The 18,510-nt window shown below is 41.0% G+C and overlaps 1 protein-coding gene across 1 annotated transcript in view; it reads right to left on the bottom strand.

Moving 5' to 3' along the window:
• Positions 1-525: 525 nt before the first annotated feature.
• The window catches only part of ddx18 (DEAD (Asp-Glu-Ala-Asp) box polypeptide 18), a 37,175-nt gene continuing 19,190 nt past the window's right edge, over positions 526-18,510 (bottom strand). Inside the window, 7 exon segments of the mRNA NM_001003411.1 lie at positions 526-860; positions 1,632-1,809; positions 1,914-1,970; positions 3,744-3,857; positions 3,945-4,097; positions 4,170-4,331; positions 4,403-4,542. Of these exon segments, the coding sequence (NP_001003411.1) occupies positions 715-860; positions 1,632-1,809; positions 1,914-1,970; positions 3,744-3,857; positions 3,945-4,097; positions 4,170-4,331; positions 4,403-4,542 (950 nt within the window). The 3' untranslated portion in view covers positions 526-714.

Genomic DNA, 18,510 nt, shown 5'->3' with positions numbered 1-18,510 from the left:
GTAACCTCAAATGTTAACACGGCTATTTACGCACGAATAGCGCGATTTATCCACGCGTTCCGTATCTGGTGTGAACGCAGCATCATAAAACTCCTAATGTTTTTTCACTACATTGATAAGTTAGGTTGGTTTGCACAGTTTACATGAATAAACACTAATATTTGACATCAATAACTTACTTTTGCATCTGTATTCACACAATTGGCCAGATAAGCTTAATTTGCTATTTTTTTTTATTAAACCTCAAAAGCAATATCATACCAAAAAGTGTTGAACTCAACAGGAGTTAAAATTATTGCTATAATAACAATACAGTCTATTATGCTGCAAATTCCCAATAGATTCTAGAAAAAAATGGCTTCATTTCATAAATATGGGCCACATTTTAAAATATTTAGCTGGATTTAACAAACCATTTACGAGCCAGAGCAAATGCCCAAATTAAAATTCAAAGGCTAATTCAAGAAGTCTTTATCACTCACTCCTAGTCATGAGGAGATGGACAACACGAAAACTATTCATAGCATACATCTGCATGTTTAATAAGGCCAGTAACAATAGAAATTCAGCATCATATAACAATATAACAGCCTCTGAAAACAGATTTCTGTACAGACATGGAATGCGGACTGATCAGAGCTCCTCTCACACAACTGAGGTAGCCCGACAGTTACTCCATATAAACTGAAAGAGGTGCATATCTGGAAATTATTCTCAGCGTGAAAACTGTCTGCCGTCTCCCTTGCCTTTGTTGACATGTTTGAAGATCTTGGCCTTGTGGACGTTTTTAGATTTCTGGTATCCGAAGCCGCCGCCTCCACCTCTCTTATGTAGCTTCACTCCTTTACTGCTGTGAACATCTGAGAGTGCAAACGGTTAAGGAACAAACACGGCAGCTAAATCTAAAACCCTAAAATAAATGCAGTTAAATGGCTTCATGAAAGTAGAAAAGTATGATCTTTAATATTTTTATTCTGCAAGGATGCACAGAATTGATAAAAACTGATTTGAAAAATACTTTGAATTCATGTTAACCATATTACCATATTGTTACCATAATAACCATATTAAACTATTTATTTTTAAATAGTGGTTGTGGATTAACTTGCATGGGTTAATTGTTCACCCAAAGACTAATAATGTGTGCTAGCATGACAGACTGATGGACTTCATCTCACTAAAGTTTGCAAAGGTGTTCTGTTAAAATGTCAAGTTTACCCAATTACTCCAATCAAATAGAGTACTCTTAACTGAAATCTATAACAAATGATTCAAACTGTATGTAAATTATACATCTGAGAAATCAGTGGAGGACTGCAGTATTGTGACAAAAGTTATGGCTTGTGATGTTGTAATAATGACTATCAATGTAATTTTTAAAACTATTAAGTTTTTTTTGTGTTGAAATGCGCCAAATATTGGCTACATATGCAGGCAACCTTTTTTAGTCTATGACATCAACCTAGTTCAAGTTAAATCTGAACATTTTAGTTTGTACCAATGGCATTTTCGCCAGAATTCCAGTTATTTTTTGACCCTAGTACAAACATAATCGCATATTATACTTCAAAACAAACTCATTATGTTTAAGTGACACAAGTAAGAGAACTGACACAATGATGGAAGGATACTGAGGTCCACAAAAGGTGGCACTTTAAATCCAAAGGACATTGCCACTTTCGGGAGGTCCAGCGTCTCTACATTATAGATCTGCTTAAGGGAATGAGAATCATAAGCTCTGACATAGGATTTGTAGGCCTCCTGAGCTGATTTGTGAAGGTAGTAGTTTTTCTCGATCAGTTTATCCAACTGAAAAAGATGAAAGCAGATACCACATATTCCATTTTAAAACCATTTTACATCAGTGAGGTTAAAAATGTAAAAGTTCAACTGGACTAATAGTGAATTCTTACCTGAGATTGAATATCTGAGATTTTTGTCCAGGAGAATTCAAACTCACTCAGGGGAACCTGTAGAGGAAAAAACTATTTAGTTTTTTTTAAAGACATATCTTGATTAACAGCTTAATTACTAACATAAAAAGAAATGCTGAGTATTTCAATGTTGAATTCATACGCAGAGCTAGAGCTTGACATTAAGACCCGCAAGCCCGGCAACTGCAGGTAGATTTCAGATGTGGCAGGTTAGACGGTCACTCCCACTTGCCACTTTTTTTTTTAAATTAAAGTTTTATTTTCAAGTGATTTGATGTTATGCACACTAAAAAAAGTGTGCATGTTCCCGTTTCCTTGCAAGAAGCAACCGTGCTTGGAAACTCTTGCAGTATTACTTTTACATTCTCTTTGAAATGGAATAGCGATGCTAGTGCATCCACAGTCCTGCTTCTCTCAAGAACCCAGGATTTTTTTATTTTTTTTAAAGTGTCTTTTTGTAAGCAGCTGCGGTTGCCGCTTTCACTTTAACCATTCTTTTAATAAATTGTTAATGGGGCTAATGTTGCACTGTGTGCACGTAATCATTACTTTATCATCACACAGTATGTTTTTTACCTGCTTTCTTTTGTTTACAGATATTTTTGTTAATATGGTTTAATTATCAGTTTTTACAATAACATTGCTTTGATAGGAGATTAGCTTCCCATTTGTGTAGTTAACTGGTAATCTGAGATCTTTAGCCAGGACAGACTACTGTGCATAGTACAATATACATGACAAAACTTATTTCTTAATGTCAATAGTTTTTTTTTTTTTTTTTTTTAAGAAAGTTTTGTTGAATAAAAAGTGCATGTATACAGCAATTTTGCATCATTTAAAAAATTGTGGCTGACAAATTAATACTTATTTTTTTGTGGTCAGAGATAAATCAAGTAAATCCCTAATTTTGAGCTATGAAAAATCATGTGAAATAAAACTAATTGCAACGCGACACTTTGAAACCATAACCCATTTGCTTATGCACACTGAGCAAGCTCATACACAACCCACAAAAAAAATAAAATGAACGAGGAGATATGTGGACATAACACAAAGTCTAAATCAAGTAATTTTAGCATGTCAAAGTCAAATTTATGCTAACAAAATATATTTTCCCAACAACAAAATTGCGGCTAATGAAAATGGCGAGTGACTAGTAATGTTGGAAATCCACAGTGTGTTGGTGACCAAAAAAGTTAACTTCAAGCCCTGCAAAGAGCTATTGGAAAAAAAAAACTTTAAGATACGACTTGAAAATCCTCAGTTTCTCTGTATGTTATTTGATGACCTTTCTTTCAAAGGAAGTAAAAATGTTGTCATTTAGAGCATTTTATGTTGGATAAAATAAACAAGAGCCACAATTTAAATGGTTATTTTCAATTTAAACATCACCAAACCGGTTTCATGGAAGAATCCATGAAAAAAAAAAATCCAAAAAAAAAAAACAAAACATCTGCAGTGCTGACCAATAATCTATAAAAATGATTCAAGATGACAATATTTTTATTTGAATTTGGGAACAGATGTTATTTGGCCTTTATATTTAAAATTATTCATATAATTATTTATTATAATAATTATAAATTTATACATGATAATAATTGTACACTAATAACTTTGTTATTTTTCCTCAAACACATATCTAGTAAACTAAATATATAAAGAATAAATATTTACAAGGGGTCTTTTTAAATTTTTTTCATAGCGGTAAAAAAAATAATAAATAACACTGCTCAGGGATAAAAACAAATATCTCTGCAAAGTAGTGTTTTTAAGTTTATCTGTGCCCTTATCAAGAAAATGTCCTACTTTGGCCTGCTTGAGGAATCGTAAAAAGCCAAGCTCCTCTGGCCTCAGGATCAGCAGTGCATGTCCTCTTCCATTAATACCACGAGCTGTTCGCCCAACACGATGGATGTACTCCTGAAATATCAACAGAAAAGTCTCATACAAATCTAAAAAAAACAAACCCAGGCTTCTTCAAATGAGACAAGGGCCTAACAGCTGTACCTTAGGATCATCAGGTGGGTCAAATTGAACAATCCAGTCCACTTCGGGGATATCCAAACCTCTGGCAGCCACATCCGTACAGAGGAGAATGCCAGAATCTGCATTACAAAACTGGAAAAACGTTGTGGTTCTCTTTGTCTGTTTCTGCTTCCCCTGTAAAACCAAAACCATCAGCACACTGCACAAACGCTGGTTACATGTGTGTCTCTACGCTTATTGACTCACATGAATAGCCATGACGGGCAGATCGATGTAATTGAGCAGCTCATAGTGGAACTTCACCGACATGCAGGATGAGAAAAACACCATCAGCTTCTTCTTGCGATTCTTCTTCAGAAACGTGAACAGCAGCAGGAAACGCTTCTCCGAAGGACACACAACATATCCCTACAAATAACATTTATTTAGATATTACCCGAAAAACATGTGAAGAACTGGTGCTGAAAAGAGCAGTTTACCTGTTCTAGTCCTTCAACAGTGGCTGTGTCTTTATTATCGTCCACTCCCACATACAGCGGCTCCTTCTTAAGGGAGATCCGTGCAAGATCTTCCACCTTACGTGTTTGTGTTGCAGAAAACAACATAGACTGTCTTTTTTCTGGAGGCGGAGAGAAGAGAAATATTTTTCCTCGCATTAGAAAGTAACGAAAAAAGTCGTCAATCCAATTACAAATGGTAAGCATTACTTTTTTTACCAGGTATTAACAAGCATTTAAATACTCTAACCACTTGTGCTAAGACGTATGATACAAGTAATCATGCATGAACAAACTAATGTTGCATAGCTGTGAAGCTTGCCTGAACCAATTGCCTGGATCGAGCACGGCGTTGTTAATATTAGGAGGAAAAAAAAATATTAATGGTTTTTTGGAGTCAAACACATTGGAAAACACTTGGAACAAAATTTAAGACCTCGTAAAAAGACTTTTTAATACCTTTTAAGGGCCTTAACTTTCTCATGACTTATCAACTTTTAATACTTTAAGACCTCGCGGACACCCGGTCTATATAAGAATTGCTAGCAGAATGTCAAAATGTTTGTTTCGTGTTGTTTACAGTTGTTAAAATTTTATCAGACCGAGAAAGATGAAGAGCTATTATAGAATTCCAGAAGTTATTGATCATAAAAGGGAAGAGTTCAAGTAACTGATTGAAAAACAGTGCAAAAGGTGGCTTGAACAGGGTATATACAGGAACCAGAGAGGAAAATCCAATAAGTTTTAAGATGTTTTTAAAACTCCATACATTAAGACCTCATTGCCACTTCAGGATTCAACGGTTACATCGAGAGACAATTTAACTTGATATATTTACTTAATACTGACTGTAAGAAACTAATCCTAAACTAAAACATTATTTATGTACTGAATAAAAATGCTTATCCAGCAGGTGGCACCTACAACAGCAGAAACTAGATATTAAAGTTTGAGGACAAACTTTATGGTGGCTTGAAAAGCCGAATCTGAAAGTTTGAAGTGGTTGAATTAGCATGTTACTAGCATGATTCTAGCATGAATTAGCATGCTACTAGGATAATTCTAGCATGAATTAGCATGTTAGTAGCATGATTCTTACATGAATTAGCATGTTGTTAGCATGATTCTAGCATGAATTAGCATGTTACTAGCATGATTCTAGCATGAATTAGCATGTTGTTAGCATAAATCTAGCATAAATTAGCATGTTACTAGCATGATTCTAGCATGAATTAGCATGTTGTTAGCATGATTCTAGCATGAATTAGCATTTTACTAGGCGGTTGCTAGGGTGTTTTGAGTGGTTGCTAAGTGGTTGCTAAGGTGGTGCTAGGCAGTTGCTAAGGTGTTCTGACTAGTTGCTAAGTGGTTACTAAGGTGTTGCAAGGTGGTCGCTAGGGTATTCTGAGTGGTTGCTAGGTGGTTGCTAAGGTGTTGCTAGGCGGTTGCTAGGGTGTTCTGAGTGGTTGCTAAGGTGTTGCTAGATGGTTGCTAAGGTGTCCTAAGTGGTTGCTAGGTGGTTGCTAGGGTATTCTGAGTGGTTGCTAAGGCGTTGCTAGGTGGTTGCTAGGGTGTCCTGAGTGGTTGCTAGGTGGTTGCTAAGGTGTTGCTAGGTGGTTGCTAGGGTGTCCTGAGTGGTTGCTAAGGTGTTGCTAGGCGGTTGCTAGGGTGTTCTGAGTGGTTGCTAGGTGGTTGCTAAGGTGTTGCTAGGTGGTTGCTAAGGTGTCCTGAGTGGTTGCTAGGTGGTTGCTAAGGTGTTGCTAGGTGGTTGCTAAGGTGTTGCTAGGCGGTTGCTAGGGTGTCCTAAGTGGTTGCTAGGTGGTTGCTAAGGTGTTGCTAGGCGGTTGCTAGGGTGTCCTAAGTGGTTGCTAGGTAGTTGCTAAGGTGTTGCTAGGCGGTTGCTAGGGTGTTCTGAGTGGTTGCTAGGTGGTTGCTAAGGTGTTGCTAGGTGGTTGCTAAGGTGTCCTAAGTGGTTGCTAGATGGTTGCTAGGGTGTTCTGAGTGGTTACTAAGGCGTTGCTAGGTGGTTGCTAGGGTGTCTTGAGTGGTTGCTAGGTGGTTGCTAAGGTGTTGCTAGGTGGTTGCTAGGGTGTCCTGAGTGGTTGCTAGGTGGTTGCTAAGGCGTTGCTAGGCAGTTGCTAGGGTGTTCTGAGTGGTTGCTAGGTGGTTGCTAAGGTGTTGCTAGGCGGTTGCTAAGGTGTCCCAAGTGGTTGCTAGGTGGTTGCTAAGGTGTTGCTAGGTGGTTGCTAAGGTATTCTGAGTGGTTGCTAAGGCGTTGCTAGGCGGTTGCTAGGGTGTCCTGAGTGGTCGCTAGGCCCTTACTAAGGCATTACTAGGCCGTTGCTAGGTGGTTGCTAGGCGGTTGCTAGGGTAATTTGGGTGGTTGCTAGGCAGTTGCTAGGGTACCCTGGTTGGTTACTAGGCAAGCCTCACATACATGATTGATAAAACATTTATACTTAGTAAGCATTTCTAGCAAGTTACAGTACTGGGCTAGTCAATATTAGCATGTAGCTAGTCACTGCTAGCATGTGTAGCATATAGGAAGTTCCGTTTGCTAGCATGAGTCAAACGAGCCAATCTCCAAGTCTCTACGATGTTCTGATGCTGAGATATAGCTGTTGATGAATGGTTGCTAGGGTACTCTGTTTTGTTGCTATGGGCGAGGTTACAGAGTGAACTTGAATGTGGTTGGTTGTCTTAGTCGAATGAACCAACCCCCATGTCTCTATGACACTGCTATGCAAAGATATGCATCTTGGCCTATTTTAATGGAAGTCTATGGAATCAATTTGGGGGCGTGGCTTGTGAGCTTCATTATCATATTGAGATGCTCATTGGTTGTCTGAGTCAGATGAGCCATCCCCCAAGTCAATAGGACACTGCTATCCAAAGATATGCATGTAGGCCAGTTATTAACATGAGTCTAGTTTGAATTAGCATGTTACTAGCATGATTCTAGTACAAATTAGCATGTCATTAGCATGTTTCCAGTATGAGTTAGCATGTCATTAGCATGATTAGCATATGAGTAGCATGTTGCTAGCATGATTGGCATGTCATTAGCATGTTAGAATTATAAGCATTTGATAGCACAGCTAATTACATTCTATAGGACAGTTGCTAGGGTGCAGTATGTGGTAGTTAGGGGTGTGGCTAGAAAGTTAAAAGGCCATCAGTGATTGGCTGCTGGCTAGACTGAGTTAAATGAGCTCAGCCATTAGTCTCTATGACAGTCTGATGCAGAGTTATGAGCTCACAAAGTTTGATCCCATGTTAAGTCAATGAGAGTCTTTTGTAATGGAAGTCTACGGGACAGTTGCTAGGGTGCCATAAGTGGTTGCTAGGGAGTGGCTAGTAAGTCTAAAGGTCATCAGTGATTGGCTGCTGACTAGACTGAGTTGAATGGGGCCTGACTCTAGTCTGTAGGACAGTCTGATGCAGAGTTATGAGCTCACAAAGGTTGACTCAATGTTAAGTCAATGGCAGTCTTTTACAATGGAAGTCTATGGGACAGTTGCTAGGGTGCCAAAAGTGGTTGCTAGGGAGTGGCTAGTAAGTTTAAAGGTCATCAGTTATTGGCTGCTGGCTAGACTGAGTTAAATGAGCCCAGTTAGAAGTCTGTAGGACAGTCTGATGCAGAGTTATGAGGTCACAAAGTTTGACCCAATGTTAAGTCAATGGGAATTTTGGGAATTTTCCGGGTCGTTTTTCGGAAAACCGAAAGTCGGATCTGTCGGAAAAGATATAGCAACCCGAGTCAGACCAGTTTGAAGGTTTGACGAAAGTTTGAGGTATGAAGCTTGAAAGGGTTAGGAGGAGATAGACTTTAAAATTAGTCTCAGAAGAAAGAAGAAGAAGCAGAATAATAATAAGTTTAAGTGAGATAACAGTATGTTGGCTTTTCAAGCCACCATAATAATGGTGTTGCCAATAACAGCAGGATTTTATTGATTTTATGAACTACACAACATCTTAATATTCGCAGGTTAAATTCAGGAAAACTTTAGCATACTGGTACCGAATTTAATACCTTGTATAAAAGAATAAGACTTTTTAAATGGCCTTAAACTTCTCTAAATTAATTTACTTTATACTTTTTAAGACCCTGCGGACACCCTGTTGAAATATATTCTCAAATATATACAACTACTTGTGTATGTTAAAACCTTTTGTGCAATTAATTGTTTGACAGCATTAATAAAGTATAATTGATAGTATACAGTTATAAACCATAATCATATATTTATGCATTATTATATTAAATAATAACACGTTACAAACTATTATAATTTTTTCCAACTTTTTTTTGTTGTTTTTTTTTGCACAGAACGGCACGATTTGACCATAAACTTCCGACTTGTTTCCGAGTTTAGTGAATTCATATGATTTTAACAGACACAATTGTAAGTTCGTAACCAACACTGGTGCACCTCACATTTTTAGGGACCGAGCACCGAACGGTGCAAGGCCCTATTGGAATTGCTCCGTTTATTAGGGACCGAGCACCGAACGGTGCAAGGCCCTATTGAAATTGCTCCGTTTATTAGGGACCGAGCACCGAAACGGTGCGTAGGCCCTATTGGAATTGCTCCGTTTTTTATTATTATTATTAGGGACCGAGCACCGAACGGTGCAAGGCCCTATTGGAATTGCTCCGTTTTTTATTATTATTATTATTATTATTATTATTCCGCCCCCTATCGGGGCACTTTTGAGGGTCTAAACATGCCCGAAAACTCATGAAAATTTGCACACACACCAAACCCGGTGTAAATAGCAGGTTGATATGGGTCTCGGAAGTGGGCATGGCAAAATGACTCGACAGCGCCACCTAGAAAAATTAAACGGACGAGCCCCCGATACACGAATCACGCACATGCACAAAAATTGGCACACACCTCAAACATGCCAAACCATACGAAAAAGTCTCTTGGAGCCATATCTCAAACCCAACAGGAAGTCGGATATTTTTAACTTCCTGCGGTGAAAAAGTGGCGTTTTTGCCATTTCCAGGCGTTGTATTTTAACGAACTCCTCCTAGGGATTTTATCCGATTTACACCAAAATTGGGTTTTGTCATCTAAAGGCCTTGGCGATGTTAAATTGCGAAGCTTTAGAGTTTTCGTCGATGGGCGTGTCCGTGGCGCCCTTGCAAACTTTGATGATTCGCCACAAAACAGGAAGTGGTTATAACTCAGGCATGCATTATCAGATCTGCCTCAAAATTCACACGCTTGATAAGCGTCCTGACCTGAACACGTTTACATGCCAATATACAGATATAAATATAGCGCCACCTGCTGGCCACAGGAAATGACATGATTTACGGAGTAATAAACTCCTCCCACAAATTTTTTTGTATCAGCACCTAAATTGAGTGGTGTCATCTGAAAGCTCTAGCGATGATATATTGTAAAGATCTAGAGTTTTCGCAGAGGGGTGTGTCCGTGGCGGTATGACAAACCTCAACGCTTCGCCATGGAACAGGAAGTCCTTATAACTCAACCACACAATGTCCGATCTGCCTGAAACTTCACATGGTTTATAAACGTCATCTCTTGAACACATCCACATAACAATATTGAAGTGGGCGTGGCAAAATGACTCGACAGCGCCACCTAGAATAATTAAATGGACGAGCCCCCGAGCTACGAATCACGCACATGCACGAAAATTGGCACACACCTCAAACATGCCAAAACATACGAAAAAGTCACTTGGAGCCATATCTCAAACCTAACAGGAAGTCAGATATTATTAACTTCCTGCGGCGAAAAAGTGGCATTTTTGCCATTTCCAGGCGTTGTATTTTAACGAACTCCTCCTAGGGATTTTATCTGATAAACACCAAAATTGGGTTTTATCATCTAAAGGCCTTGGCGATGTTAAATTGCGAAGCTTTAGAGTTTTTGTCGATGGGCGTGTCCGTGGCGGCCTCGCAAACTTTGATGATTCGCCACAAAACAGGAAGTCTTTATAACTCAGGCATGCATTATCAGATCTGCCTCAAAATTCACACATTTAATAACAGTCCTGACCTGAACAGGTTTACATGCCGATATCCAGATACAGTTATAGCGCCACCTGCTGGCCACAGGAAATGACATGTTTGACACTATAACAAACTCCTACCACAAACTTTCCCGTATCAGCACCAAAATAGAGTGGTGTCATCTGAAAGCTCTAGCAATGATATATTGTGAAGATCTAGAGTTTTCGCAGAGGGGCGTGTCTGTGGTGGCATGACAAACCTCAACGCTTCGCCATGGAACAGGAAGTCCTTATAACTCTACCACACAATGTCCGATCCGCCTGAAACTTCACCTGATTGATAAAAGTCCTCTCTTGAACACATCTACATAACAATATTGAGTCAGTAATAGCGCCATCTGCTGGCAGAAGGTAGTTTGGCTTGTAACTCGGCCACACAATGTCCGATCTGTCTAAAATGTCACATGGTTGATGAAAGTCCTCTCCTGAGCACATCTACATAATAATATTGAGTTTTTAATAGCGCCACCTGCTGGCAGAATGTAAATTGTCTTATAACACAATCTCCACACAATCTCTGATCTGCCTGAAACTTCACATGTTTGATAAAAGTCCACTCCTAAACACATCCCCATAACAATATTGAGTCAGTCATAACGCCACCTGCTGGCAAAAGGTAGTTTGGCTTATAACTCAGCCACAAAATGTCCCATGTGCCTGAAACTTCACATGGTTGATTAAATTCCTCTCCTGAAGACATCTACATGCCAATCTTTAGTCACAGGTATAGCGCCACCTGCTGACAGGAGGAAGTTTGGCATAAATCTGTATTTTTCTTAGTTTTTTTATATATATATCGGCTTATATTATTATTGTTCGCTGTTCTCTGTCATCGTAAGGTCACCGGGCGGCGGTGAGCCCGGGTGCGAGGTCCCTATCATCGCTGCTTGCAGCTTTAATTATTATTATTATTATTATTCCGCCCCCTATCGGGGCACTTTTGAGGGTCTAAACATGCCCGAAAACTCATGAAAATTTGCACACACACCAAACCCGGTGTAAATAGCAGGTTGATATGGGTCTCGGAAGTGGGCGTGGCAAAATGACTCGACAGCGCCACCTAGAAAAATTAAACGGACGAGCCCCCGATCCACGAATCACACACATGCACGAAAATTGGCACACACCTCAAACATGCCAAAACATACGAAAAAGTCTCTTGGAGCCATATCTCAAACCCAACAGGAAGTCGGATATTTTTGACTTCCTGCGGCGAAAAAGTGGCGTTTTTGCCATTTCCAGGTGTTGTATTTTAACGAACTCCTCCTAGGGATTTTATCCGATCAACACCAAAATTGGGTTTTGTCATGTAAAGGCCTTGGCGATGTTTAATTGCGAAGTTTTAGAGTTTTTGTCGATGGGCGTGTCCGTGGCGGCCTCGCAAACTTTGACAATTCGCCACAAAACAGGAAGTCGTTATAACTCAGGCATGCATTATCAGATCTACCTCAAAATTCACACGCTTGATAAGAGTCCTGACCTGAACACGTTTACATGCCGATATCCAGATTCAGTTACAGCGCCACCTGCTGGCCACAGGAAATGACATGTTTTACAGTGTAACAAACTCCTCCCACAATTTTTTTCGTATCAGCACCAAATTTGAGTGGCGTCATCTGAAAGCTCTATCGGTGATATATTGTGAAGATCTAGAGTTTTTGCAGAGGGGCGTGTCCGTGGCGGCATGAAAAACCTCAACGCTTCGCCATGGAAAAGGAAGTCCTTATAACTCAACCACACAATGTCCGATCTGCCTGAAACTTCACGTGGTTGATAAACGTCATCTCTTGAACACATCCACATAACAATATTGAAGTGGGCGTGGCAAAATGACTCGACAGCGCCAACTAGAAAAATTAAACGGACGAGCCCCCGATCTACGAATCACGCACATGCACGAAAATTGGCACACACCTTAAACATGCCAAAACATACGAAAAAGTCTCCTGGAGCCATATCTCAAACCCAACAGGAAGTCAGATATTATTAACTTCCTGCGGCGAAAAAGTGGCGATTTTGCCATTTTCAGGCGTTGTATTTTAACGAACTCCTCCTAGGGATTTTATCCGATCGACACCAAAATTGGGTTTTATCATCTAAAGGCCTTGGCGATGTTAAATTGCGAAGCTTTCGAGTTTTCGTCGATGGGCGTGTCCGTGGCGGCCTCGCAAACTTTAACGATTCGCCACAAAACAGGAAGTCGTTATAACTCAGGCATGCATTATCCGATCTGCCTCAAAATTCACACGTTTGATAAGAGTCCAGACCAGAACAAGTTTACATGCCGATATCCAGATACAGTTACAGCGCCACCTGCTGGCCACAGAAAATGTCATGATTTACAAAGTAATAAACTCCTCCCACAAATTTTTTCATATAAGCACCAAATTTGGTTGGTTGTGTATCTGAAAGCTCAAGCGATGATATATTGTAAAGATCTAGAGTTTTCGCAGAGGGGCGTGTCTGTGGTGGCATGACAAACCTCAACGCTTCGCCATGAAAAAGGAAGTCCTTATAACTCAACCACACAATGTCTGATCTGCCTGAAACTTTACATGGTTGATTAAATTCCTCTCCTGAAGACATCTAAATGCCAATATTGAGTCAGTCATAGCGCCACCTAGTGACAGAAGGTAGTTTTGCTTATAACTCAGCCACACAATGTCCAATCAGCCTGAAACTTCACAGGGTTGATAAAAGTCCTTTCCTAAACACATCTACATGCCAATATTGAGTCACAGTCATAGCGCCACCTGCTGGCAACAGGTAATTTGGCTTATAACTCAGCCACACAATGTCCGATCTGCCTGAAACTTCACATGGTTGATAAAAGTCTTCTCCTGAACACATCTACATAACAATATTGAGTCAGTTATAGCGCCACCTGCTGGCAGAAGGTAGTTTGGCTTATAACTCAGCCACACAATGTCAGAACTGCTTGAAACTTCACATAGTTGATAAAATTATTCTCCTGAAGACATCTACATGACAAAACTGAGTCACAGTCATAGCGCCACCTGCTGACAGGAGGAAGTTTGGCATAAATCTGTGGATTTCTCAGGTTTTTATATATATCGGCTTAAATTGTTATTGTTCACTGTTCTCTGTCATCCTGAGGCCACCGGGAGGCGGTGAGCACGGGTGCGAGGTCCCTATCATCGCTGCTTGCAGCTTTAATTAGGGACCGAGCACCGAAACGGTGCGTAGGCCCTATTGGAATTGCTCCGTTTTTTATTATTATTAGGGACCGAGCACCGAAACGGTGCGTAGGCCCTATTGGAATTGCTCCGTTTTTTATTATTATTATTATTATTATTCCGCCCCCTATCGGGGCATTTTTGAGGGTCTAAACATGCCCGAAAACTCATGAAAATTTGCACACACACCAAACGCGGTGTAAATAGCAGGTTGATATGGGTCTCGGAAGTGGGCGTGGCAAAATGACTCAACAGCGCCACCTAGAAAAATTAAACGGACGAGCCCCCGATACACGAATCACGCACATGCACGAAAATTGGCACACACCTCAAACACGCCAAAACATACGAAAAAGTCTCTTGGACCCATATCTCAAACCTAACAGGAAGTCGGATAATTTTAACTTCCTGCGGCGAAAAAGTGGCTTTTTTGCCATTTCCAGGCGTTGTAATTTAACGAACTCCTCCTAGGGATTTTATCCGATCGACACCAAAATTGGGTTTTGTCATCTAAAGGCCTTGGCAATGTTAAATTGCGAAGCTTTAGAGTTTTCGTCGATGGGCGTGTCCGTGGCGACCTCGCAAACTTTGATGATTCGCCACAAAACAGGAAGTCATTATAACTCAGGCATGCATTATCCGATCTGCCTCAAAATTCACACGTTTGATAAGAGTCCTGACCTGAACACGTTTACATGCCAATATCCAGATACAGTTACAGCGCCACCTGCTGGCCACAGGAAATGACATGTTTTACATCGTAACAAACTCTTCGCACAAATTTTTTCGTATCAGCACCAAATTTGGGTTGTGTTATCTGAAAGCCCTAGCGATGATATATTGTGAAGATGTAGAGTTTTCGCAGAGGGGCGTGTCCGTGGCGGCATGACAAACCTCATCGCTTCGCCATGGAACAGGAAGTCTTTATAACTCAAGCACACAATGTCCGATCTGCCTGAAACTTCACATGGTTGATAAAAGTCCTCTCCTGAACACATCCTCATAACAATAATGAAGTGGGCGTGGCAAAATGACTCGACAGCGCCACCTACAAAAACTAATCGGACGAGCCCCCGATCCACGAATCACGCACATGCACGAAAATTGGCACACACCTCAAACATGCCAAAACATACGAAAAAGTCTCTTGGAGCCATATCTCAAACCCAACAGGAAGTCGGATATTTTTAACTTCCTGCGGCGAAAAAGTGGCGTTTTTGCCATTTCCAGGCGTTGTATTTTAACGAACTCCTCCTAGGGATTTTATCCGATCGACACCAAAATTGGGTTTTGTCATCTAAAGGCCTTGGCGATGTTAAATTGCGAAGCTTTAGAGTTTTCATCGATGGGCGTGTCCGTGGCGGCCTCGCAAACGTTGACGATTCGCCACAAAACAGGAAGTCGTTATAACTCAGGCATGCTTTATCCGATCTGCCTCAAAATTCACACATTTGATAACAGTCCTGACCTGAATACGTTTATATAATGATATCCGGATAGAGTTATAGCGCCACCTGCTGGCCACAGGAAATGACGTTTTACATTGTAATATACTCCTTCCGCAAACTTTATTATATCAGCACCAAATTTGAGTGATGTTATTTGAAAGCTCTAGCAATGATATATTGTGAAGATCTAGAGATTTTGCAGAAGGGCGTGTCCGTGGCGGCATGACAAACCTCAACGCTTCGCCATGGAACAGGAAATGCTTATAACTCAACCACACAATGTCCGATCTGCCTGAAACTTCACGAGGTTGATTATATTCATCTCCTGAACACATCCACATAACAATATTGAGCCTGTCATAGCGCCACCTGCTGGTAGAAGGTAGTTTGGCTTGTAACTCAACCACACAATGCCCGATCTGCGTGAAACTTCACATGGTTGATGAAAGTCCTCTCCTAAGCACATCTACATAATTATATTGAGTCTGTCATAGCGCCACCTGCTGGTAGAAGGTATTTTGGCTTATAACTCAGCCACACGATCTCTGATCTGCCTGAAACTTCACATGGTTGATTAAATTCCTCTCCTGAAGACATCTACATTGCAATATTGAGTCACAGTCATAGCGCCACCTGCTGGCAGAAGATAGTTTGGCTTATAACTCAGCCACACAAAGTCTGACCAGCCTGAAAATTTACATGGTTAGTTAAAATCCTCTCCTGAAGACATGTACATGCCAATATTGAGTCACATTCATAGCGCCACCTGCTGGCAACAGGAAATTACTTATAACTCAGCCAAACAATGTCCGATCTGCCTGTAACATCACATGGTTGATAAGATTCCTCTCCAGAAGACATATTCATGCCAATCTTGCATCTCAGTCATAGCGCCACCTGCTGACAGGAAGAAGTTTGGCATAAATCTGTCATTTTTTCAAATTCTTTATATATATCGGCTTAAATTAATATTGTTCGCTGTTCTCTGTCATCGTGAGGCCACCGGGTGGTGGTGAGCCCGGGTGCGAGGTCCCTATCATCGCTGCTTGCAGCTTTAATTATTATTATTATTATTATTCCGCCCCCTATCGGGGCACTTTTGAGGGTCTAAACATGCCCGAAAACTCATGAAAATTTGCACACACACCAAACACGGTGTAAATAGCAGGTTGATATGGGTCTCGGAAGTGGGCGTGGCAAAATGACTCGACAGCGCCACCTAGAAAAATTAAACGGACGAGCCCCCGATACACGAATCACGCACATGCACGAAAATTGGCACACACCTCAAACATGCCAAACCATACGAAAAAGTCTCTTGGAGCCATATCTCAAACCCAACAGGAAGTCGGATATTTTTAACTTCCTGCGGCGAAAAAGTGGCGTTTTTGCCATTTCCAGGCGTTGTATTTTAACGAACTCCTCCAAGGGATTTTATCCCATCGACACCAAAATTGGGTTTTGTCATCTAAAGGCCTTGGCGATGTTAAATTGCGAAGCTTTAGAGTTTTCGTCGATGGGCGTGTCCGTGGCGGCCTCGCAAACTTTGATGATTCGCCACAAAACAGGAAGTCGTTATAACTCAGGCATGCATTATCCGATTTGCCTCAAAACTCACACGCTTGATAAGTGTCCTGACCTGAACACGTTTACATGCCGATATCCAGATATAGTTATAGCGCCAACTGCTGGCCACAGGAAATGACATGTTTTACACTGTAACAAACTCCTCCCACAAATTTTATGGTATCAGCACCAAATTTGAGTGGTGTCATCTGAAAGCTCTATCGGTGATATATTGTGAAGATCTAGAGTTTTCGGAGAGGGGCGTGTCCGTGGCGGCATGACAAACCTCAACGCTTCGCCATGGAACAGGAAGTCCTCATAACTCAACCACACAAAGTCCGGTCAGCCTGAAACTTCATATGGTTGATAAAAGTCCTCTCCTGAACACATCCCCATAACAATATTGAAGTGGGCGTGGCAAAATGACTCGACAGCGCCACCTATAAAAATTAAACGGACGAGCACCTGATCTACGAATCACGTACATGCACGAAAATTGGCACACACCTCAAACACACCAAAACATACGAAAAAGTCTCTTGAAGCCATATCTCAAACACAACAGGAAGTCGGATATTTTTTACTTCCTGCTGCAAATAAGTGGCATTTTTGCCATTTCCAGGCATTGTATCTTAACGAACTCCTCCTAGGGATTTTATGCTATCGACACCAAAATTGGGTTTTGTCATCTAAAGGCCTTGGCGATGATAAATTGCGAAGCTTTATAGTTTTTTTCGATGGGCGTGTCCATGGCGGCCCCGCAAACTTTGACGATTCGCCACAAAACCGGAAGTCATTATAACTCAGGCATGCATTATCCGATCTGCCTCAATTCACATGTTTAATAAGAGTCCAGACCAGAACACGTTTACATGCCAATATCCAGATACAGTTATAGCGCCACCTGCTGGCCACAGGAAATGTCATGATTTACAGAGTAATAAACTCCTCCCACAAATTTTTTCATATCAGCACCAAATTTGGTTGGTTGTTATCTGAAAGCTCAAGTGATGATATATTGTCAAGATCTAGAGTTTTCGCAGAGAGGCGTGTCCGTGGCGTCATGACAAACCTCAACGCTTCGCCATGGAACAGGAAGTCCTTATAACTCAACCACACAATGTCTGATCTGCCTGAAACTTCACATGGTTGATAAGATTTCTCTATTGAAGGCATCTACATGCCAATCTTGAGTCACAGTTATAGCGCCACCTGCTGACAGGAGGAAGTTTGGCATAAATCTGTGATTTTCTCAGATTTTTTTAATATATCGGCTTAAATTATTACTGTTCGCTGTTCTCTGTCATCCTGAGGCCACCGGGCGGCGGTGAGCCCGGGTGCGAGGTCCCTATCATCGCTGCTTGCAGCTTTAATTATTAGGGACCGAGCACCGAACGGTGCAAGGCCCTATTGGAATTGCTCCGTTTATTATTATTATTATTCTTCTCTCCAATGAATCGCGATTTTGAGGGGCTAAACATGCCCGAAAACTCACGCAACTTTGCACACGCCTCAGAAGTGGCGAAAATTTACGTTTTTTATGGGCTTCAGAAGTGGGCGTGGCAAAATGACTCGACAGCGCCACCTAGAAAAATTAAACGGACGAGCCCCCGATCCACGAATCACGCACATGCACGAAAATTGGCACACACCTCAAACATGCCAAAACATACGAAAAAGTCTCTTGGAGCCATATCTCAAACCCAACAGGAAGTCGAATATTTTTAACTTCCTGCGGCGAAAAAGTGGCGTTTTTGCCATTTCCAGGCGTTGTATTTTAACGAACTCCTCCTAGGGATTTTATCCGATCAACACCAAAATTGGG

The sequence above is a fragment of the Danio rerio genome, chromosome 9 (assembly GCF_049306965.1).
Source record: "Danio rerio strain Tuebingen ecotype United States chromosome 9, GRCz12tu, whole genome shotgun sequence".
Classification (NCBI taxonomy): domain Eukaryota; kingdom Metazoa; phylum Chordata; class Actinopteri; order Cypriniformes; family Danionidae; genus Danio; species Danio rerio.
This window is presented reverse-complemented; position numbering and strand designations above follow the sequence as displayed.